The following is a 23,797-nucleotide window of genomic DNA, read 5'->3' on the forward strand; positions in this document are numbered from 1 at the left end:
TCGGTATCTCGGTTCTTCAAGACACTTCGACAGGTTAAAACAAGACCAGCAACACCGCCGGAATGTGCCGACAAATCCCGATAGGAGCTGCACATATCTCGTTCTCAGGGCACACTCAGATGACAGTAGCTACGAGTAAAACCAATCCTCAAGTTTCCCTGAGGTGGCCCCGCAGGCAGCTCAGTTCGGACCAACACTCAGAGGAGCACTGGCCCGGGGGGTTAAAATAAGATGACCCTTGGGCTCCGGTAACCCAAGGGAAAAAGAGGCTAGGTGGCGAATGGTAAAACCAAGGTTGGGCGTTGCCGGAAAAGCTTTAATCAAGGCGAACTATCAAGGGGTTCCCATTATAACCCAACCGTGTAAGGAACGCAAAATCCGGGAACATAACACCGATATGACGGAAACTAGGGCGGCAAGAGTGGAACAAAACACTAGGCGAGAGGTCGAGCCTTCCACCATTTACCAAGTATATAGATGCATTAAGATAACAAGATAATATAATGATATCCCAACAAGTAAATAAATGTTCCAACAAGGAACGGCCTTCCAATCTTCACCTGCAACTAGCAACGCTATAAGAGGGGCTGAGCAAAGCGGTAACATAGCCAATCAATGGTTTGCTAGGACAATGGTGGGTTAGAGGTTTGACATGGCAATTTGGGAGGCTTGAAAGCAAGTGGTAGGCATCGTAGCAATGTCATAGCAAAAGAGCGAGCAGACTAGCATAGCAAAGATAGTAGTGATTTCGAGGGTATAATCATCTTGCCTGCACAGTTGTCAGAGTTGACTGGATCCTCGAAAGCAAACTCAACGGGCTCCTCGTTAGCGAACTCGTCTACCGGCTCTACCCAAACAAGACAAACAAGCAACAAGGATACAATCAACCACGTGCAAACTCAAACAACGCAATGCAAAGATGGTATGCTAAGCGGGATGCGATGCGGGATGCGAAATGCAAAATATGACAGGAAATGCATGAACCTGGCCTCAACTTGGAAATCCAAGTGTTCCTCTGGAAAGATGAGATGAAATCGTTTGAAAACGACATAAAGAACACCGGAATCGGAGTTACGGTTTGGAAATGGCAAGCGATTCAAAAATGACACCGGTCTGCGATTTACAGCAAGTAGCCATCTAAATGCAACGACATGAGCATGCTACAGCAACCAAACATGACAACAAAATACATGGCAGGGATGCATTCAAGATGCTTAACAAAAGTCTAGCACTGAGCTACGGCCAATTCATCCATTAACAGGTTCAAACAAGCATGGCAAAAATGCATATGGCAAACATATCTCAGACTTAGTGAAATTAACACTAGTCTGGAATTTCAGATCAAATAGCCCTCTTCGGAGCAACAAAACTACATGCTACAGGATCTGAACATGGCAAAGTAAAGCATGGCATGGAGCTACTCAAAGAGATTAACAAAAGTCCCTTAGTGACCTTGAGCCAAAAGGGATCAAAAAATACAATTGCAAGCATGTGAACATAGCAAAAACATAATCAGAACACAGACTTAGTGAAAACTGGCACATGCTGAAACATAACTCAAGTAGGCATGTTTACGAGCTCGATGCACTCCCTACGATGCAAGTCATGGCAAGACAAGCATACACCCAACAAGAAGGCACAAAATGCAAGCTAGACATGGCAAGAACAATAACATAGCATGCACGGATCAACTACAACATCATCGGCAAAATTGCAAACAAGTTGACAATCTGCCCAGATTCACAAAGTAGTAAAAGTAGAGCTCGATTGACTCAAGCTAGGGCACTCCATAATTTCAAACAAAGACATGGATGGATAGAGCACTACAAGATTAACAAAACATCCTTACTGATCATCCTCAAAAGAGGCACGGATCACTAGGAAACAACATGAACATATGGCATCATGAGATAAACAGCTCAAGGACTTAGTGGAATTACTAAGTCCCTGAAAACAGAATTACTAAGTGCGCCACTTTGCAAGCTTGCACTAGTCACCTCACACATCACAAAAATACATGGGTTGCACCTCTGGAAATATGACAAAACCCCTAAAAAAACATATGTAGAGCATCAGGGCATATCATGCACACATTAATCATGGCAAAAATGACAAAAACCTAAATGGAGTAGCAGATCTGACAATTATCTCAAGTAGCCCTCTTCTAACAGCATTTCGGGCATCAAGATGAATTCAAATGAAAATAATGCAATGGAATGAAATGATGTACTCTCTGAGATGAACATTTTGATATGCTATATGCATGAATCGGAGCTACGGATGCAAAGTTACGGAGCTACGAACAGAAGCACTTGAAACGGAAAATATCAGGGACTTAGCAGATTTTCGACCTCCGATCTAGGGTTTGCACGCGGATCGAGGAGTTCGCCGGATCTTCGCCGGAATAGTGCTCGGGGTCGCCGGAGAAGTCGGGGAAGCGAGGGCCGGCCGGATCTCGCCGGATCCGGGCCGGGCGGCGGCGCGCGACGAGGTGGCGGCGGCGGGGCGGCGCGGTCGAGGCCGGTGCGGCGGCCGGAGGCGGCGGGGCCGGCGAGGAGCTGCGGCGGGCTGGCGATGGCGGCTCGGCGGCCGGAGCGCGGGGAGGAGAGGAGAAGGGCGCGGCGGCGGAGGGAGTGGGCCGCGGGGGCCCAACGAGGGCTGCCCGGGCCGGCGGCGGGGGCGGTGCGGCGGCGCCACGTGGCGGGCGCCTATTGGCCCGGGGCGGCGGCGGCGGAGCGTCCGGACATGTCCGGCCCGGCAGTTTTCGTCCGGCGGCGCGAGGGGTTGGATCTAGGGTTTGGACGAGGGGGGATCCGGATTTCGGGGAAGGGATCTAGTTTTATAGGTAGAGGGAGCTAGGAGAGTCCAAATGAGGTGCGGTTTTCGGCCACGCGATCGTGATCGAACGCTCTAGAAGATGGAGCGGGTTTAGGTGGGTTTTGGGCCAAATTGGAAGGGTGTTGGGCTGCAACACACACGAGGCCTTTTCGGTCCCTCGGTTAACCGTTGGAGTATCAAACGAAGTCCAAATGATACGAAACTTGACAGGCGGTCTACCGGTAGTAAACCAAGGCCGCTTGGCAAGTCTCGGTCCAATCCGGAAATGTTTAATCCCCACACACGAAAGAAAGGTAGAAATGACCACCGGAGGAGAACGAAGCGCCGGAATGCAAAACGGACAACGGGGAAAATGCTCGAATGCATGAGATGAACACGTATGCAAATGCAATGCACATGATGACATGATAAGAGATGCATGACAAAGACAACAACACAGAGAGACAAAAACCCAAACTCGAGAAAATAAAATAACTTAACGCCGAAAACGGCAAGAGTTGGAGTACAAATTAGGAAAGTTACATTCGGGGTGTTACATCTCCAGGGCCGGATGTGAGCTACTACGCTGAAAAGAGTGTGAAGCTTCGTTATCGTATGTGTGCGATTATGCTGCCGCGCATGTGCAATTCTCACAGTCGTGCGTGAGCTACTATGTCGATAAAAGTGTGCACCTCCGTGGCATAGTCACCTTGTTGTACAACCTATTCGCAAAAGAGAGAGAGAAGAGGAGGCAAAGCGCGAGCGAGAAACTAGAGAACAACTTACGCAAACATTACTCCAACACCGTGTCTGCTTCCCGGACTCCGCCGAGAAGAGGCCATCACGCTAACACACTCAGTTGATTCATTTTAATTAAGTTAAGGTTCAAGTTATCTACAACCGGACATTAACAAATTCCCATCTGCCCATAACCGCGGGCACGGCTTTCGAAGTTCAAATCCCTGTAGGGGAGTCCCAACTTAGCCCATGACAAGCTCTCACGGTCAACGAAGGAATAGACCTCCTCCCAAGACGTTCCGATCAGACTCGGTATCTCGGTTCTTCAAGACACTTCGACAGGTTAAAACAAGACCAGCAACACCGCCCGAATGTGCCGACAAATCCCGATAGGAGCTGCACATATCTTGTTCTCAAGGCACACTCAGATGAGACTAGCTACGAGTAAAACCAACCCTCAAGTTTCCCCGAGGTGGCCCCGCAGGCAGCTCAGTTCGGACCAACACTCAGAGGAGCACTGGCCCGGGGGGGTTAAAATAAGATGACCCTTGGGCTCCGGTAACCTAAGGGAAAGAGAGGCTAGGTGGCAAATGGTAAAACCAAGGTTGGGCATTGCTGGAAAAGCTTTAATCAAAGCGAACTATCAAGGGGTTCCCATTATAACCCAACCGCGTAAGGAACGCAAAATCCGGGAACATAACACCGATATGACGGGAACTAGGGCGGCAAGAGTGGAACAAAACACTAGGCGAGAGGCCGAGCCTTCCACCCTTTACCAAGTATATAGATGCATTAAGATAACAAGATAATATAATGATATCCCAAGAAGTAAATAAATGTTCCAACAAGGAACGGCCTTCCAATCTTCACCTGCAACTTGCAACGCTATAAGAGGGGCTGAGCAAAGCGGTAACATAGCCAATCAACGCTTTGCTAGGACAATGGTGGGTTAGATGTTTGACATGGCAATTTGGGAGGCTTGAAAGCAAGTGGTAGGCATCGTAGCAATGGCATAGCAAAAGAGCGAGCAGACTAGCATAGCAAAGATAGTAGTGATTTCGAGGGTATAATCATCTTGCCTGCACAGTTGTCAGAGTTGACTGGATCCTCGAAAGCAAACTCAACGGGCTCCTCGTTAGCGAACTCGTCTCCCGGCTCTACCCAAACAAGACAAACAAGCAACAAGGATACAATCAACCACGTGCAAACTCAAACAACGCAATGCAAAGATGGTATGCTAAGCGGGATGCGATGCGGGATGTGAAATGCAAAATATGACAGGAAATGCGTGAACCTGGCCTCAACTTGGAAATCCAAGTGTTCCACTGGAAAGATGAGATGAAATCGCTTGAAAACGACATAAAGAACACCGGAATCGGAGTTACAGTTTGGAAATGGCAAGCGATTCAAAAATGACACCGGTCTGGGATTTACAGCAAGTAGCCATCTAAATGCAACGACATGAACATGCTACAGCAACCAAACATGACAACAAAATACATGGCAGGGATGCATTAAAGATGCTTAACAAAAGTCTAGCACTGAGCTACGGCCAATTCACCCATTAACAGGTTCAAACAAGCATGGCAAAAATGCATATGGTAAACAGATTTCAGACTTAGTGAAATTAACACTTGTCTGGAATTTCAGATCAGATAGCCCTCTTCGGAGCAACAAAACTACATGCTACAGGATCTGAACATGGCAAAGTAAAGCATGGCATGGAGCTACTCAAAGAGATTAACAAAAGTCCCTTAGCGACCTTGAGCCAAAAGGGATCAGAAAATACTGGCAAAAACATAATCAGTTCTCAGACTTGGTGAAAACTGGCACATGCTGAAACATAACTCAAGTAGGCATGTTTACGAGCTCGATGCACTCACTACGGTGCAAGTCATGACAAGACAAGCATACACCCAACAAGAAGGCACAAAATACAAGCTAGACATGGTAAGAACAATAACACAGCATGCACGGATCAACTACAACATCATCGGCAAAATTGCAAACAAGTTGACAATCTGCCCAGATTCACAAAGTAGCAAAAGTAGAGCTCGATTGACTCAAGCTAGGCACTCCATAATTGCAAACAAAGACATGGATGGATAGAGCACTACAAGATTAACAAAACATTCTTACTGATCATCCTCAAAAGAGGCACGGATCACTAGGAAACAACATGAACATATGGCATCATGAGATAAACAGCTCAAGGACTTAGTGGAATTACTAAGTCCCTGAAAACAGAATTACTATGTGCACCACTTTGCAAGCTTGCACTAGTCACCTCACACATCACAAAAATACATGGGTTGCACCTCTGGAAATATGACAAAACCCCTAAAAAAACATATGCAGAGCATCAGGGCATATCATGCACACATTAATCATGGCAAAAATGACAAAAACCTAAATGGAGTAGCAGATCTGACAATTATCTCAAGTAGCCCTCTTCTAACAGCATTTCGGGCATCAAGATGAACTCAAATGAAAATAATGCAATGGAATGAAATGATGTACTCTCTGAGATGAACATTTTGATATGCTATATGCATGAATCGGAGCTACGAATGCAAAGTTACGGAGCTACGAACAGAAGCACTTGAAACGGAAAATATCAGGGACTTGGCAGATTTTCGACCTCCGATCTAGGGTTTGCACGCGGATCGAGGAGTTCGCCGGATCTTCGCCGGAATAGTGCTCGGGGTCGCCGGAGAAGTCAGGGAAGCGAGGGCCGGCCGGATCTCGCCGGATCCGGGCCGGGCGGCGGCGCGCGACGAGGTGGCGGCGGCGGGGCGGCGCGGTCGAGGCCGGTGCGGCGGCCGGAGGCGGCGGGGCCGGCGAGGAGCTGCGGCGGGCTGGCGATGGCGGCTCGGCGGCCGGAGCGCGGGGAGGAGAGGAGAAGGGCGCGGCGGCGGAGGGAGTGGGCCGCGGGGGCCCAACGAGGGCTGCCCGGGCCGGCGGCGGGGGCGGTGCGGCGGCGCCACGTGGCGGGCGCCTATTGGCCCGGGGCGGCGGCGGCGGAGCGTCCGGACATGTCCGGCCCGGCAGTTTTCGTCCGGCGGCGCGAGGGGTTGGATCTAGGGTTTGGACGAGGGGGGATCCGGATTTCGGGGAAGGGATCTAGTTTTATAGGTAGAGGGAGCTAGGAGAGTCCAAATGAGGTGCGGTTTTCGGCCACGCGATCGTGATCGAACGCTCTAGAAGATGGAGCGGGTTTAGGTGGGTTTTGGGCCAAATTGGAAGGGTGTTGGGCTGCAACACACACGAGGCCTTTTCGGTCCCTCGGTTAACCGTTGGAGTATCAAACGAAGTCCAAATGATACGAAACTTGACAGGCGGTCTACCGGTAGTAAACCAAGGCCGCTTGGCAAGTCTCGGTCCAATCCGGAAATGTTTAATCCCCACACACGAAAGAAAGGTAGAAATGACCACCGGAGGAGAACGAAGCGCCGGAATGCAAAACGGACAACGGGGAAAATGCTCGAATGCATGAGATGAACACGTATGCAAATGCAATGCACATGATGACATGATAAGAGATGCATGACAAAGACAACAACACAGAGAGACAAAAACCCAAACTCGAGAAAATAAAATAACTTAACGCCGAAAACGGCAAGAGTTGGAGTACAAATTAGGAAAGTTACATTCGGGGTGTTACATCTCCAGAGCCGGATGTGAGCTACTACGCTGAAAAGAGTGTGAAGCTTCGTTATCGTATGTGTGCGATTATGCTGCCGCGCATGTGCAATTCTCACAGTCGTGCGTGAGCTTCTATGTCGATAAAAGTGTGCACCTCCGTGGCATAGTCACCTTGTTGTACAACTTTCCAATAATCATATCCAACTGAAAATGATTATGTGTGTGACTACAACTACTGAGCATGCCAAAAAAATATGACTAGTAAAAATAGATCAACTTGATGAAAAATATCATCTAACTATGATTTCTGAAATTTATAAGACCTGCTTGTGCAACTATACATGCTTAATTGTACGAGTATGACTTGCATATTATGAAACTTGTCATACATCTGTGTGCAGCTGTATATACAACGTCTCATCCACCGCTGAAGTCTTGATGTAGCCGCAAATCGACGATTCAGTTTGTAGCTACCCCGACCAACTATCTGCAGTCCATGTGCAACTAGTATGGTTGTGCAACTCTTTTTAGGACTTTCAGAAAATCATTAGAATTGATTTCTTAGTTCTTCCTGACTGAATTTGTCTTGTGTACTACTGCTTTTTTGCTTTCAGAGAGAGGTTGGGTTCACTGAGCGATCAACTGAAAACAGAGCAAGCTAGAGCATTGTGGTTGTTCAGTCCCTATTCTTCATGGTTGTTTAGTTACCAGGTATTGTGGTACACGGCTACATGCATGTGTGATGATTTTAATTCCTGCTTGATGCGTCCGGTGGCAACTTGTGGACAGATGATTCATGTTGATTTATGTTGTTTTCAGTTCAACACTTAACTGAAAGTCTTTCTCTGAATCTTGTTCTTGCTCTTCGATCTGCAGGAGAGCAGCAGCGCTAGTACTCTCACAAACAAAAATCAATGCAAAAGAGGAGGCCCTGGACGTGATGGCCAGCAGGTGAAGAGGCCAAACCTCTCGATCGGCATCCCAACACCGAGCAGTAGCACAACCAAACACTATGTCCTAGTACAGTAGTACACCGAGCTACTGCCTAAAGGGCCGAATTGGAACTGGATCGGCGAGAGGTCGCCTCGATGCACTTGGAAAATACGAAGTGGGAGGCCTCGGGTCACGGACGGAGTCGTCGTGGAGCAAGTCGAGGCTCGAAGCGGCGGGGCTCCTCAGGTCGCTGACGGTGGATATGGAGTCCGGCGTGGATATGGTCGCCGCAGAAAGGCGGGGTCTAGTCGTGGGCGTCACCGGCGAGGAGGGCCAGAGGAAGCCGCGGCCGACTATGGCGGGACAGGGAGACCCGCCGCAGCCAGACGGCGACGGGGATTGTGGCCCTCTCGCGTTGTCCCTCCACCGCCTCCCAGCCATGGTCCTCCTACGCCTCCCCGCCATGGCCGCTCAAGGACACGCAGGCCGCCCTCCACAACAGTTGCTCCGTTGTCCTTCACCCCGCCGTTGGAGAAGCAGCATCAGCTATGGGTGGGAAGGGGAGGAGCAGAGTGCACCATGGGAAGGAAGGGAAGGAGAGAGGCGGCGCCATGGGAAGGGAGGGGAAGAGTAGGGAGGCGCCATGGGGAGGAAGGAAGGAGAGGGGCAGGGTGGCGTCATGGTGGAGGACTGGTCTAGAAAAACGACCGTGTCGCCTAGCGAGTCTTCCAGACCAAATAGCACTTGCAGGTGAACTCACGAGGACGGTAGCAAGATTGAGCGGCCAGCTCAAGAGCCGGCTCGAGCCGGCCGCTCGTTCTCTCCAAGAGGTGCGCGTGCACTTTAAGATTTAAGATTTTAGGAACATTCGTGTGCTCAATTGGCCATCGCGAGTTGCCGTGGGTTTCCGGTTCGAATCCCCACACGTCCGAAATTTTAGTCTCTTCTTAGTTTCTTTCCTTCATTCACTGACAGGTGGGACCCACGTGGGGAGGAGATAGAACCCTTCCACACAGCATGTTTGACCGGTCAACTCAAATAAAATATGAACCTATACGACTAGTCAGTGCCCGTATAATCACCTCAACTTGTACATAGTAACCGTATTGACTAACTTCTTATATGCAGTGACCAAAATAAGCTCGCGACACAAGTTCAGGTACCATAGATGAATTTTACTCTCTGCTAAATGTACCTCGGTTTGATGCCATTTTGTGGATATTCAAACATCCGGGCCAGTCCATGGACATTTGTGCATATCGTTAGATGGCAAAGTGTCCAGACCTAGGGGCGTTTCGATGCACCGCGCTGGAGTTGCCCTAAACGTTCAGATAGAACACCCTTTGGTGAGCTGCAAAATTTATACAGGTACGACGCCATATTGCTTCAAAGAGGGGGCAAACTGCTCCATGCATGAAAATGAAGCAACAATAAATAACGGGCACAGGCTATAATTACCAAATAAAACATGAATCTCATGCAGAAAATTGGGCCGAAAGAATATCTGCTCTTAGCTTGATGGGGCCTGGCTACTTTTTGATGACGATTTGGCAACATAGATCTGCTTCACCCTACCAGTGCCATATTTCTTGTTGGAACCAGAGCTCCTCCCGGGATATCCTGACCGACGTTGCCATTCATTCACAGTTCCAGCCCTTTGGGTAACCCTGGCCAGACGATCCTGATTATTATTAACTGAATGCTTGAACTGTTGATCCGATGGTAATGAAGACTGGTGTGGCTTGGAGGGCATCTTGGCAACTTGACCAGACTTGGGGTTGCTATTTGGGACTTCATTGCCGATCACACCTTTCCGGACAAATGAAGGCTCAGCAGTTCGAGCATCTGAACTGCTTGAGGCTGGCTGTTTAACATCCGACGACTGGGAGGCAGCTATACTTGGGAAACTCTTGTTGCTATCTGATGTTGAGGGCTCCTGGAACCGCTCATTTGTACTTGACTTGTCAATTACCACATTATCAACATACTGTGATGCCACTGTACCATCTATTGGATGCGGTTGCAGTTGCACTGATAACGGGACAGAGTGCATAGGCACACGTGGCCAACAAGGTTGCACCTGTATTTTCGCAGATGACTGGAATAATAGTCACGAAGTTAGTTACAATGCCAACAGAGAAAATGTTGTGGCATAAAACAAAACAGAAACTTGTTTGTAACCAGGTTATTTAGTTCAATATACAATGATCATAGAAAATATACATTGGGGGCTCTCCTAAAAAATACAATGATTTTATTTGAAACTGGCAATGGCAAGCAATTGTGTGAACATAGATTAAATCTGCCATAGAGAAAAGCAAAAACAGATCCAATGCTTCCGAAGCAGAACAGCTACAATGTCCACGTCATGAGCGAGGCCAACCTTCGGATCACCGCCGGGGCGAAGAAACTAGGGTCATTTGTTTTGTGGGGGTCACTTGTAACAAACTCTATCCTCTAGATGAGGCAAATCCTCCGTATCGAAGAAGAAGAAAACAGTGCACATAGTCAATAATAATGTGTCAACCCTACACCCCGGGCACATACTGGAAAAGGCTAACAAATCCGAGCTACTACCTAGATTCAAGAATATAAGGTGTATCCGTTTTCATGCCAGTCAAACATTTGTATGTTTGACCAAGATTATAGAAGAAAATATCAACATCTATAATACAAAATAAGTAAAAAAAATGAAATACTTTTCTTGATGGATCTAATGATACAAATATGGTATTGTAGATATTGATACTTTTTTCTAAAAACTTGGTGAAATATGCAAATGTTTGACTTCTGAAAAAACTAATACACCTTATATTTTGGAAGGGAGGGAGTATAGTAAATGCTGCCACAAAGTGCCTCCAACTGTTTCATGCATATGAAGTTATGCACAAGAGAGAGAGAGGGAGGGAGAGAGAGAGAGAGAGATTGCTCTTTCTGATCCTATAACACAAACTAATCACCCTACTGATAATGAAATGGATATCCAAACACATAAGGATGAACCAATTTGATTCTCTACACATGTTATCTGAACCAACTATTGCATACCTGGAACGAAGCCATGTCAAACATTGTCAGCGGGGATGGGATTGGCATGATAGAAGTTGCACGTAGATGCGGCACTTGAGTAGGAAAACTGGGTGAGGTTACTTGACCAGGTAGCACACTTTGGTTGCTTGGATCACTCTGGCTGATGCCAACAGAAGGTCCTTGGTTTTGCTTCCAATCAGGCTGCTTGTCACCAGGAATGTAAGTGGCTCCCATAAAACCAAGCCCCATTTGACCAAATTGCCCAAGTGGGGCAAAGTGGTTGTAGACCACCATATGTGGAGGACCTTGCATGCCTGGGATTCCTCCAGGGCTAATGAAAGGACCAGCGAATCCAGTAGGGGGGCGATAAAATGAATCCACCATAGATGGCCAAGCACCCAACTGTGCTGAAGGCAAAGCGTTGCTTCTTTGAGGCTGTTGACCCAAAGTGCCGGCAGATTCATCACTTGGCCCAAATGCAAAAGGATGTCCTCCTAACATTGTGTTCATCTCGAAGCAAGAGAAGTGGGACGGCTGTGCAATGGGGAACTGAGAAAGCGTTGGCCCTGGCACCTGTGGGCTTGGTAAAGAAGGCCACAGGGGCATTGACGGAGTGTCAACTGACAGGTCTGCTGGAAGGGCAACCGTCAGTGGCTCCTCTCCAGATGATTGACCAGGTTGACCTGTTATTGCCCCTGCTTAAGTTTTATTAAGCTCTATAAATACAGGTGCATCTAAAAGGTAATTTTTAAATCAAATAATCAACAACCAGAAGATCATACCTCCGGCTGTTAACCCAGTGAGATCCTTACTGCTAAAGCTATTTTTGTCTGAAGCAGAAGCTGCAGTTCCAACTGCCTCATCAGTACAAATAGCTGCAACAGCCACAGCAGAAGCAGCTGCTTCAGCCTCAGCTTGAGCTTCAACCTCCTCTGAGTTTGAACATTGATCTTTAGTAGTAGCCTTCTCCTTATCGAACAAAACAGCAGCACTACTGTTATCACCACGCAAATTTCGGTCAATCTTCATTTCAGGCCAAGATGAACCTGGAGCACCAAGCCCTTTTGAAATTGTTCGGGTGATGGGAGCCAGTACGGTTGGCGAGGTAACTGCCCCTGAGCATTGTAATTATTTCATCATCAATGAAGCTGCTGGAAGCATTGTACGATACTAATACAAACCATGATGTGCTTACCAAACTGAATCTTCTCCCCAGCCAAAAGAGAATTGATAGGGCTAGCAGATGTGTATGCCATGTCCGTGGTTACTGTAGGAGATAGAGCATTATTGGACTCCAAAGGAAAGCCAGAACCTCCTTGTTCAAACTTTGCTGGTTTCATTGCTTCCTCAAGTTGAATTTGAGTTAATGGCATAACCTAGCATGGGCACAAGTTGTCAGAAGCTATACAAGCACAGAATTGTAAGACTTCAGAGTTAGAAACAACTCGTCTTTAAAAGATAAACGTGCCAATTGTTGCCTTAAAACTCAGAAGTGCATGTAGAACCACAATATTTGTTAAGAAAATCAATACTCCCTCCATTCTCAAATAGATGCCGCACTAGAATGCATGGCCAAACTTCCAATCACTTTTTTGAACACTAAAATATATACAATTATTCAGATTTGTCGCAATGAAATCATATTAATGCAATATATTTCCTTACCATTAATTCAATATCTCTTTATTCTAAAACTGACTACTGACGCAGTAATCTCATTAAGCCATGCACTGCTAAATTCCATTCATAAACTAATTAAGATTTCTTTTTTTTAACTTGTTTAAGATTTCCTTTTTACTGCACTTGTGCTTTGTGAGTGCGGTGCAAACAGTGAACTTAAAAGACATTGCAAAACAATTGGTTGGTTCATGCACTGAAAGACTGCGTTGATCAGAACATACAAACCAGCGCCGCGTGCTCCAGGAAATAACAAGCATGGACATCCATTTATACGTATGAGTTCGCCACATCATAGTGGATAAGTGCTTAGTAGTACATGTGCTGTCTAAAGCATTGATCATATTTTCCATTCTTTGGGTGCATCCAAAATTATAATTTTCTGGTTAGTGAAACAGTGAAGGTTGTGATTATGATGTGAGTGATCATGATTTGATGTGAGCAGAAATAGTATTAGTAGATTATAACCATTCTGTTTGTGCTACCGACATAAATTCACGCGCTACTATTTCTACAAAGAACACCATTTCTATGATTCAGTAATCTGCTAGCTATTAGGGCACTGAAAGTTCTGATCATTTAGAAGTACTAAAAAAAAGTCGTCCCATAACTATACTATAAATTATACATTATATATGTTTCTGTAATTGTCATATACACACTGTTCATTATAAGTTGTTACTTTTGCTTTCAGAGTGTTAGAAGAGAGGTTCAGCTTTGAGAAAAGACATTCAAACCATTCCGGAAACAAAATATCTTTGAACAATTAAAGGCATGATTGTACATACACATACAGGGTAACTTGATTTTAAAATATATCAAAAATATCAACTTACTATTCAAGCTGCACCGCGTGGACATGACCATAGTTTCTATTTTAATAGCGTATAGTAAGGAAAAGTAGAAGTTAGATTTCTATCTTGGAGATAACATCAATGTCCAAATATTAAGTACATGTATAGCATGGCCCACCCAGCACAAAGTTAGGATGAGTGCCCGATCCAAAATAACATGACTTCACTGACATGCAGAAATTTCGCAATGTAGGTTATTTTATTGTATAGTGCTAGCTCACTTCCCATCGTTTATGAAGGTAAACTGTGAAACTATATGCTTTGGGTATAAAATGCTTTTGCCTGCAGAATATATAAGCAGCACAGGACTGTCTACATTAACTTGGCACACAGAAGATGAAGTCAGCAGAAACACAAAATGAAGGTCCCCCAAGGCAACCAAGGCACTTCGTACTGTTTTGAATAATGATCTGTACATATGGACAAAAAAACTTGCCAAAGCAATCTACCTGCTGGTTCATTTGTGAACTATCCCAGTTGCCCATGTTTGTGCCAATGGACAATGTTTTATTATTGCTTTCTGATAAGCATGCCACAAGCTTTGTTGCGGTACTAGAAGTTATCAAGTCGGAGGTTGCCTGGCTTCGGATAGGCCTGCAAAAGAATTTTTGAACAAGGTTCTAAACAAGAATCCTAGTTAAATAGCATAAACATAACTAAGATACAGTGCTACATACTTCTTTGCATGGTAGTTTGTACGAGGTCCTGTGTTGGCTGAAGGTGGCCGCCCTATGGGTGTAATTGAAGCTGTATCACCCATGAATGAAGATGATGGTTCGGTGTGATCAAGGACCCTTCCTTCAACTCCAAGGACAGAACCCGAAGAAACTTTCTTCGCAGGTTCCCCACCGAAAGAAACTGTCCCCTTATAAATACTTGAACTGCTAAAACTGTGTAGAGACATTTGATGCTGCTTGCGGGGAGCCTGGTTCAACAAACACGAAAGCATTAATTTTACGAAGACAAATAGATACAAGGCACCAATGTAAAGGATGATAACTTGGCACCTTTGCCATCCTTATTTTGGATCTATTTTCTTTCTCCCTCTGCTCTCTCCTGACACTCATGATCTGCTTCTTGGACCTGACTTCAATGAAACCATCTGCATCAGCAGGCATTTCAACGCCTTGCTGCCTAACGATGCGTACAACTCCAGCATGTAACGAGGTATTAGCGTCTCCCTCGGGGATACCACCTGCTCTAGATTCTGTGTACCCACAATGAGACCTGTCATAAGATGGAGCCTTCTGTGCGATTCTCTCTGTTTTACTATAATAATGAGCAGATGTAGATGAAGAATCTGCTCCATTAATATCACTTGCTTCATTTGTACCTTCCTTTCTGTTCACATTTCTCACCAGAATCTCCCTTGCCAATCCATTGGAAACCAGATTCTCATTCTGCTCATCGTGGCACTCAGAAGCTAGGGCTTCGTTCTTCTCAACATTTGCCCGCACTCTAAATTCAGTTCTTCTTATGTTCCTACGAGACCTTCTCTGGAATCCTCTGGAATCTTTATGAAAAGGTTCAACAGCTGTGCCTGTTGATCCCATATTAGATTCTTTAACAGCATAACCGTATCTCCTCCCACTTCCACCAGATACAGCGCCTGCCTTTAGGCCACTCAAGGCTTTCCCATATGAACCAACTTGAGAAGATTCTGCGTTATTGAAAGAAGATTTGTGATTCCGCTTTGAGGAGAGATCATTATTCCTCTGAGAATCACCTTTTGAAAGTCCAAAAGATGCATTTTCTTCAATTGAAGTTCTGTCTAATCGGCTGTGAAATTCATTTAAACCAGCCATCCGGTTGATTTCAGATTCATTGCGCTGATGCAAATTTGATTCTCTTGGGGTATTCTGGTTTACATTTGGATCCATCTCATTGGGTATACCACTCGAACCATTCTGTTTCGATATATGTGGAGATGGTGCGGGGGGCTGAACGGAAGGCACTGCCTGAGAATGTGGTCGAACATTCTGGGCAATAGGGCGGACATGCCTCAACTGACCAAACTTGAATAAAGGAGCTGATGAAGGGAGCAGTTGAGCCAGGGATGGGTTAATCTGATTGTGGAGATGGATCGGCATCTGTATGGAGCCAATCTGAATGGCTCGAACCGGAGTTGGTATTAAAGATGACCTGGAAAACAAACCGAACTGCAGACTAACAGGAACTTCATTCTGGTCAATTACTGCTGATGTTGATGAATCAACAGGCAGGGCAAAAGATGCCTCAGGTAACTTGGAACTTGGCACAGCTGTGCTACCGGATGGATCAACATTGGATTCATCGGTCAAGGCATTTGTTTGATCAAGAGCTAAGTCTTGAAGCGTAACAAGGTCACAAGGATCAACTGAACCACATCTCAACTCTTGCTCCACGACGCCCGAGTGTACACCAACTTCCAGTTCTGTGCTCTTCACAGAAGTTAATTCAAGCTCACTATTCAGGGGAATTTCAACCTGTACACCCTGATCAAATCCAAGTATAACTGGCTCCATTTCTGCAGTTGTATTATGTTCCTCTGCAAACTCATCATCCAAGTCAAGATGCACGTCTGTGAACTCATTAGCCAAGTCAAGAGTATCACCATCGCCATCATTGATTTCATCTTCTTGGTAGCTATTGCCTTCCTCATCATACACATCCTGTTTTTGCTTGGACTCATTGTGTTCACTTGGCCATTCATCATCCTCCATGTGAGAAGCCGTGCTTGAGGTGGCGATTCTGCTTATGTTTGCTGCATCTAAAGTTGAAGCCGCTTGGTCATTATCAGATACCACAGTACGATAACCATCAGCAGAAGTTGGCAGTGCAGGCGAATCACCAGAAACATCCATCTCGTCATGTGAAACATGTGGAGGTGATCTAGGAGGGCTTGAAACACAAAGAGAAGATTGTGAGCCCAAGACAGGGCTCGCCCTGTCCCCATTTTGCTGCTCATTGACAACAATGCCTTCAGCAGGTGTCCCATGCTGGCGGGATACCTCTTGGTATGCACTACCATATTGGCTGTGCATAGTTTGTTCATCATCTCTACTGGAGCTCTCTCCCATTACATCATGAATGAAAGATGAATTGGCACGTTGAATAGAAGCACTAATTGCACTTCCATGCATTGAGGTCACAACAGGTGGGGGGGGTACACGTAGTTGCCGCATAGGGTAGCAGGATTTTGTAAAAGAGGAGAAATCATTAGCCTCGGAGTTCTGGAACATTCTCTCTCCTTGTTGAGCATTGGAGCTTCCGTAGGAACCACTAGGCAGCCATGTAGCATCTCCAAACCTATCACTATTGAAAAAATGAGTGTCAAATTCAGACTGCTTGTCAAAACAGTTATTCCCCCTCGGTGCATCCCACCCTGGAACTCTTCCTTGACTATAATCTTCCAGTGCCCATGATGAATCATTGATTTGGTCTCTCGAAGATGGCCCGACTAGCGATGCCCGAAATCCATCATAAGAATCTTTTTTAGGGAAGCTTCCCCTCTTAGTACCCAAAGTGTCGCACCGTGGACTGTAATGTAGATTTTCTTGGTCTTCAAATGCAGCCCTTGCACTGTGGTACGCGTGTTCTCTATCAACCAAGCCTGAGTGTCCATCTCCCATAGTGTTGACCGCCCTTGGAACTGTATCACTGTACCGGTTGAGACTGGAAGCCACCGATGACATGGAGGTATTGATGCGCTCACCCAGTCTGCTAATATCATGTCTTTCACCAGCATTATTGTACCGTGACACATCTCTATCTTTCAAGGCTCCAAGTGTTTGTTCATCATTGGCAGCTGAAGTAAGATTTCCATCGCTCATGTTTGATTCGGCTCGCCGTCTAGCAATCCTTGCCTCCAATTCCAGGAGCTTTTGACGTGCGGCTTCTCTACGCCGCTCCTCCTCCATAGCAACCCTTGTCTTCTCTTCCTCCCTAGCAATTCTCTGCTCCTCAACTCTTCTAGCAGCTTCCAGCGTCTCTTGCTCGGCTTGCCAAACAGCCTGTCTTGTCTCATCTTCCACCAACCGCCGCCTTTCCTCCTCCTCTCTTATCAGCTTCTCCCTCTCCTCATCTTGTTTCCGAGCGATTTCTCTGACTCTGGCCTGTTCTTCCACTACCCGCTGTCTCTCTTGCTCTTGTACCCTCAAGATCCTATCGAGCTCAGCCTCAAATGACTCCCTTACTGGATCATGGAAATCTGATGGTTTGGTTGTTTCTTTTTTCTTCTTTATTGAACTGAAACTAACGGCAGAAATGCTATCAAAACCAGTATGCTCAACTAAAGGCCTTACAGGGACTCCAGCGAGCCACTTATCCCTGCCAAATTTTGTTCCCAGCTCATTAACTAAAGGTCCCTTATTACCAAGATATGGCATCACCTTGGAAACAGGATTATTCTGGAAAGACTTCCCTCTGTACCAGTTATTAGAATTATCATTGTAACATTCACCTGCAGTTTCCCCAACATGTGCGCTTCCATGCAGTTCAGTCCCAATCTGTCCATAGGCTCGCACAGCAGGATCCTTACTAGTATTGCACAAATCCTTGGAGGCACCATTAGTAATGCCTTCATGGTAAAGTAATTGTCCGCTTCCTTTGCCTGCACTGTAAGGACGACCATCTGTCTTCTCCACATTGTGGCTTGGCCTAGGAGATCGCCACAAACCATCTTGCCCGCCCTCTTTATTGGGAGCAATGGAATCTCTCCCACAGGACTCATTTTTTAAGTGCTCCATCGTCACGCCATAAAGGTCGCGCCCTGGAACCATGGTCTCGATCCTACCAAATCCCCTCTCTTTACTGTCGCGATCTGGGAGACTCAGCACTGTATCACGCTCATCATCAGCCCAATCAGCATCATACCTAAGCCGCACCAGTGGCAGCGGCCCCAAATCATGAGTTTGCACTTTCTCCACTGAACCATGGAGACCAGTACCTGTGACGCCAACAGAAGCCAAGGGCTCAGCACCACGCGAGGGCATCACATGTGGTCGCATGCCCAGGGGCATCGGCTGTGTCTCCGGCATGGCGGCTTGAGCCCCATAAAGGTCTTTCTGGCGATGCTGCACGAGTGGCGGAGGTGGTGGCGCCACCGCTGCTTTAAGAGAAGGGAAGTCCTCGCCCCGCAAGACGACAGCTTTCTCCTGGAATCCATACGACGGGGGCCTGGAAACGCCACTAGGAGCCGGTATCGAGCCCAGTGGCTTCTCGGATGCCGGAGCAGGCTTCGTCCACCCAGCCACGGCCCCGCCGGATCGGGGCGGGGCTGAGGCGACCCCACCGCCTGCAGTGACGGTCGCGCCCTCGAAGCGCTCGTGCTCCTTGCGGAGCGAGGGGAGGTTCAGAGGCGGCGGTACGGAGAGCTTGGGCTGCTGCGGCTTGGCCATAGAGGAGGAGCCGCGACCGCGGGAAAGCACCACCATGCCACCGCCGCCGCCGGCAGAGGGGGCAGCGGGGCGGGAGGGGCGGCCGCCACTTTGGGATTGGGCGGACTGGCCGTACGATCGGTTGAGGTTAACGGATACAAATTTGCCGGGGTGCGACATCGGCGGCTGTGGCGGCCGCGGAGCGCATGAAACCCTAGCTGCAGCCCGATGCGCGGGTGGGCGTGCGGGGAGGGGGTGGAGGAGGCGACGGCTCGGGGTTTATGCGAGGTCTGGTGGAGATGGGGAGGAGGAGGAGGTGGTGGTGGGTGGTGGTGGTGGTGGCTCGCCGCCGAAGAGGAGGCGACGGCGGTGGGTGGTGGGATTTGGAACGGGGGATTGGTGCCGGGTCCGGAAGAGGGACGCGGGGGGAGGGATGCGAGTGAGCACTGCGGCACGAATCTTAAAAGAGTTAATTACACCTGGGGTACATAAACTTTCGCGGCGGTAACGGATTCATACACAAACAAAAAAAACCATAAAAGTCATACATCAACTCTGATGCGGTAACGTTTAGGTACAAAACAGTCCGAAACATGCCAACTGGGCTGCCACGTGGGAAGAGAAGGCTCGCGGCAGGTGTTGGGCACTTTTCTACATTCCCCCTGGTGTGGTACAATATTTGCGGTTCGCCCCGGTGCTCACAAACCCTCCTTAACCCTCTGCTGTCTCTGTTTCTCTGCGTCGTGTTGGGCCTCTGTTTCTTTGCCCCCGTGTCGCCTTCTCTGCTTCGACGCCGTCGCCTTCTCTGCCGCCGGTTTGGACGCCGCCGCCCATCGACGCGGCATGGAGCCGCTCCTGCGGGGGCCCGGGGAGTTCCCTCCTGAGTACGGTACGCGCTCGATCCTCTTCTCCTGCTGGGTTGCTCCTTTGTCCTAGGGTTTTGATCGGGCTAGGTTCTTCATGATTTAGGTGGAAAGATTGATGTTTTGTTGACGCAATTCATGCGATGAAGGGAATGTAGGTGTTTGATAGGACGATTACTGCTGTTTCGTTGCTTTCCATGTTGACTTGCCGGTGGTGATGATTTGGGGCTTAATTTAGGGTTAATTTAAGGGTTGTTCTTGGATTTGAAGGAAGATGTGATAGATGTTGTGATTGTTGTGATGTATGCACCCCCCCTATGATTACTGTGATGGATGCCCTATTCTTGCTGTCGAAATTCAGTTATTGCACTGTACTTGCTGTCAAAATTCAGTTAGTGATTGTTGTCGAATTCAGTTAAGTGCATGTTGTCCATAAATGTTGCAGTGAATTCAATTAAGTGATGCTAAATGTTGTTAATTAGTTATTGGTGTACTATATACTCAAAAGGAATTCATTTACTGCTGTGTTTTTCATTAGAGTCTGAAGAAAAAATCTGTCTTTTTTGCAGTAACTTCAGGAGAAGAATCTCTGTTGTTCTCTGTAGCGTTTGAGCACAATGGCATATTTATTGGGCAAGGAGTCAACAGATCATATATTGGCAGCACTTATTGTGAATTTGACTACTGTCATGCTGACACTTGGTCCTTAGATATGCTGAAATTTTGCCTGGACAAGCTGGATTACTCCCATGGTTACCCAGATCTGCAAGTGTACTGGTGCTTGCCAGGCAAAGACATAGTAGATGGCCTTGTTTGTGTGGATACTGAAGAGGTCATTGCTGCTATGGTCAATGCAAGCAAAGAATGTAAGACACTGCTATTAATAGTGGATGAGGAGAACAAGATAAGAACTTTGTATGATGATGTGATCCTAGATGGGCCCCCTCTGCCAAGGGTAATTACTCCAAGGAAATTGCCAAGGTCTGCTGAAGGAATAGAGGAAGAAGACAATGGAGAGGCAGGAGAGGAAGAAGAAAATGCAGATGATAGAGAGGAAGGAGAGCAAGGAGATGGCACAGCAACAACAGAGCAAGGAGAGGAAACTGATTCAGATTTTTATGAGAGTGATTATGATGTGGAAGATATGGATGATGATCTATTCCTTGAGAATGTAGATGTAGAAGTTGGTGACTACAATGAACAGGAAGGATATGTACCAGAGGATGATCCTTTAGATGATGATGAGCTAAACCTGTCCAAAGCAGAACTTGAGAAACTGCAATACACATTTAGGGCTTACAATCCAGAAGTTGACATGAACAATCCAGTGTTCAGAGTAGGTCTTGTGTTTGGTGACATGAAAGAGCTGAGGATGGCATTGGATGCATACACTGTGAGGAACAGAGTCAAAATTTTCAAACCAAGAAATGAGAGTGAGAGGCTTAATGCAGTGTGTTCTCAGGGATGCCATTGGCTGCTTAAAGCTTCAAAGGACAATAGGACTGGAAGCAATGTAATAAGGCAGTACAATGACAATCACACATGCCAGAAACACTTTGATTCCAAGTGTTTGACTGTTAAGATTCTTACACAAAAATTCCTTGATGAGTTTAGAGACAACCAGAAAATGGACCTCACAACATTTGAGAACAAAGTGCAGAGAGAGTTCAAGTTGATGCCCAATAAAATGAATCTGGGAAGAGCTAGAAAGGCAGCACTGGGTATCATCCATGGAAATGAAGCAGAGCAATACCAGCAGCTATGGGATTATGGCCAAGAACTAAGAAGGTGCAATCCTGGGAGCAAATTTATTGTCGGAACAACCAAGGTGAAGGGGAAAGATGATGCACTCCGAAAGGACCATTTGTCATCACTGTATTGGTCCTATGATGCTTGCAAGAGAGGGTTTCTAAAGGGATGTAGGCCTATAATATTTCTGGATGGCTGCCACTTGAAGAGCAGGTACAAAGGCCAGCTACTGACAGCAGTGGGCATAGACCCAAATGACTGTATATTTCCTATTGCTATGGGTTTGGTGGAAGTGGAGTCTACTTATACATGGGAATGGTTCTTGACAACACTTAAGAATGATCTCAACATTGTGAACACATGCCCATATACTATCATGAGTGACAAGCAAAAGGTAATGCAAATGTGTGCTTCTTCATGTGTACATGAGCTCTATAGAACTATGCTTCTTCATGTGTGCTTATGTGTGACTTTGTGCAAATTTTCAGGGTATAATAAATGCAGTTGGGAAAGTTTTTCCAGATGCTGAGCATAGATTTTGTGTTAGGCACTTATACCAGAACTTCCAGAAGAAGTTCAAAGGGGAAACACTGAAAAACCTTTTGTGGGCCATGGCAAGATCAACAAATTTACCAAAGTGGACACAAAACAGAGAGAAAATGAGAGAGGCCAACATTGAAGCTTACAACTGGCTTGAGGACAAAGCACCTAACCAATGGGTTAAGAACTTCTTTAGTGACTTCCCCAAGTGTGATATCCTCTTGAACAACATGTCTGAGGTCTTCAATAGGTACATTTTTAGTTCTTCTTTAATTTCCATTGATGCTTTCATTGATGAGTGAATTGCTCATTTAAATACTTTGCAACTGTTTTACTCATACAACTGTTTTAAGTACATTGCAGCTACATACTAGATGCCAGGGGTATGTGCATTATATCCATGTTAGAATGTATCTTGGGAAAACTTTCATTAAGACTTGCTAGCAAGCATAGGGAGGCAGTGAAAAAGTGGACTGGAAAAATCTGTCCAAAGATTAGAAAGAAGTTAGAAAAGAATGCAGAGTTGAGTGGTAACTGTTTTCCAAGAGATGCTGGCAATGGCATTTATCATGTGCAATCTGGACCCAACTCATATATAGTTGATATCATTGGTAGAACTTGTGATTGCAAGAGCTGGGGGTTGAGTGGAATTCTTTGTCCACATGCTATAGCAGTTTGTAGGGCTGAGAGGATAGACCCTGAGGAGTTGGTGCACAAATGTTACACCATAGAAACATATCTGAAGGCCTATGGTCACAATATCATGCCTCTCAGAGACAGGACCCACTGGGATAAGCTAAATGGAATGTACATCCATCCTCCTTTGTTTACTAAGGTCATGGGAAGGCCAGCCACAAAGAGGAGGAAAACTCCATAAGAGAAGAAGAAGAAGAAGGATGGCACAGTTTATCTCAATAAAAAGGGTGTGGCAATGCACTGTTCAGTATGTGGAAAAGATGATCACAACAAAAGGGATCATGGCAAATACATGGAAAGGCAAATGCAGGATCCACAAGTGGAAGAGGAAGAGGAAGAGGAAGATGAGTTTGCATGCCCTGAAATTCTCCAGGTTGGTGCACATTATTTTACCAGAATTTCATTGCACTTTACTTCATTGTATGACTTAATTGTCATGTGTAGGATATACTGCCTCAGCACATCAACCATAGGCTGGATCCAATCAATGATAGGAGCAGCATGGTGTACATAATGGGACAAGAGGTACTTGATGTTGCATGTTTGCATGTTTACTTGATGTACACAATGGGATAGTAGGAGCAACCTTGTAAGATGAGTTTGCATGTTTTCACTTACTGTTGCACTTGATGTTGAAGGAGAGGGCTCATCTTACAAGGATGGTGCCACCTGGACCTCTCCCAGAGGAATCCAGTTTTGTAGCTAATGCCAGAGATTTGATTCCACGGAGAAGAACAAATACTACTGCAACTGTTAGAGGAAGAACAACTATGGCAAGCAGAGGCAAGAGAAGGGCAACAACACAAGTGGTACCAAATGCAGGTACTGACTGTTTAACTTAAATCACAAGTGTTGGTCCTGACTGTTTGCATGTTCTTAAGTTACTATACTTTTCAAA

At 46.4% G+C, this 23,797-nt stretch overlaps 2 protein-coding genes across 4 annotated transcripts; one reads left to right on the top strand and one right to left on the bottom strand.

Annotated features, from left to right (window-relative positions):
- Nucleotides 1–9,224: 9,224 nt before the first annotated feature.
- LOC125551317 (uncharacterized) lies at nucleotides 9,225–19,500 on the bottom strand. 3 transcript variants are annotated; one of them, XR_015601003.1, is made up of 8 exons: nucleotides 14,702–19,499; nucleotides 14,372–14,619; nucleotides 14,144–14,288; nucleotides 12,359–12,539; nucleotides 11,946–12,278; nucleotides 11,182–11,858; nucleotides 9,592–10,231; nucleotides 9,225–9,452 (listed from the first exon to the last, which is right to left on the bottom strand). XR_015601003.1 is itself a non-coding variant. In XM_048714502.2 (7 exons), the coding sequence occupies exons 1-7, from the start codon at nucleotides 19,229–19,231 to the stop codon at nucleotides 9,644–9,646; spliced, it is 6,690 nt and encodes a 2,229-aa protein (XP_048570459.2). In that variant the 5' UTR covers nucleotides 19,232–19,500; the 3' UTR covers nucleotides 9,548–9,643. The 3 variants fall into 3 exon arrangements, 2 of the variants coding, with proteins under 2 accessions (XP_048570459.2, XP_048570457.2); XM_048714502.2 differs by lacking the exon at nucleotides 9,225–9,452 and having other exon boundaries at nucleotides 9,548–10,231; nucleotides 11,182–11,846; nucleotides 14,702–19,500; XM_048714500.2 differs by lacking the exon at nucleotides 9,225–9,452 and having other exon boundaries at nucleotides 9,548–10,231.
- Nucleotides 19,501–19,894: 394 nt separating this feature from the next.
- Nucleotides 19,895–23,080, top strand: LOC147975666 (uncharacterized). Its single transcript, XM_087519663.1, has 4 exons — nucleotides 19,895–19,940; nucleotides 20,484–22,057; nucleotides 22,152–22,453; nucleotides 22,567–23,080. Exons 1-4 carry the CDS (start codon nucleotides 19,895–19,897, stop codon nucleotides 23,078–23,080), a joined length of 2,436 nt encoding a protein of 811 aa, XP_087375789.1.
- The last annotated feature ends 717 nt before the right edge of the window (nucleotides 23,081–23,797 follow it).

The sequence above is a fragment of the Triticum urartu genome, chromosome 4A, assembly GCF_056163025.1.
Source record: "Triticum urartu cultivar PI428250 chromosome 4A, HENAU_Tu73, whole genome shotgun sequence".
In the NCBI taxonomy this organism is placed as follows: domain Eukaryota; kingdom Viridiplantae; phylum Streptophyta; class Magnoliopsida; order Poales; family Poaceae; genus Triticum; species Triticum urartu.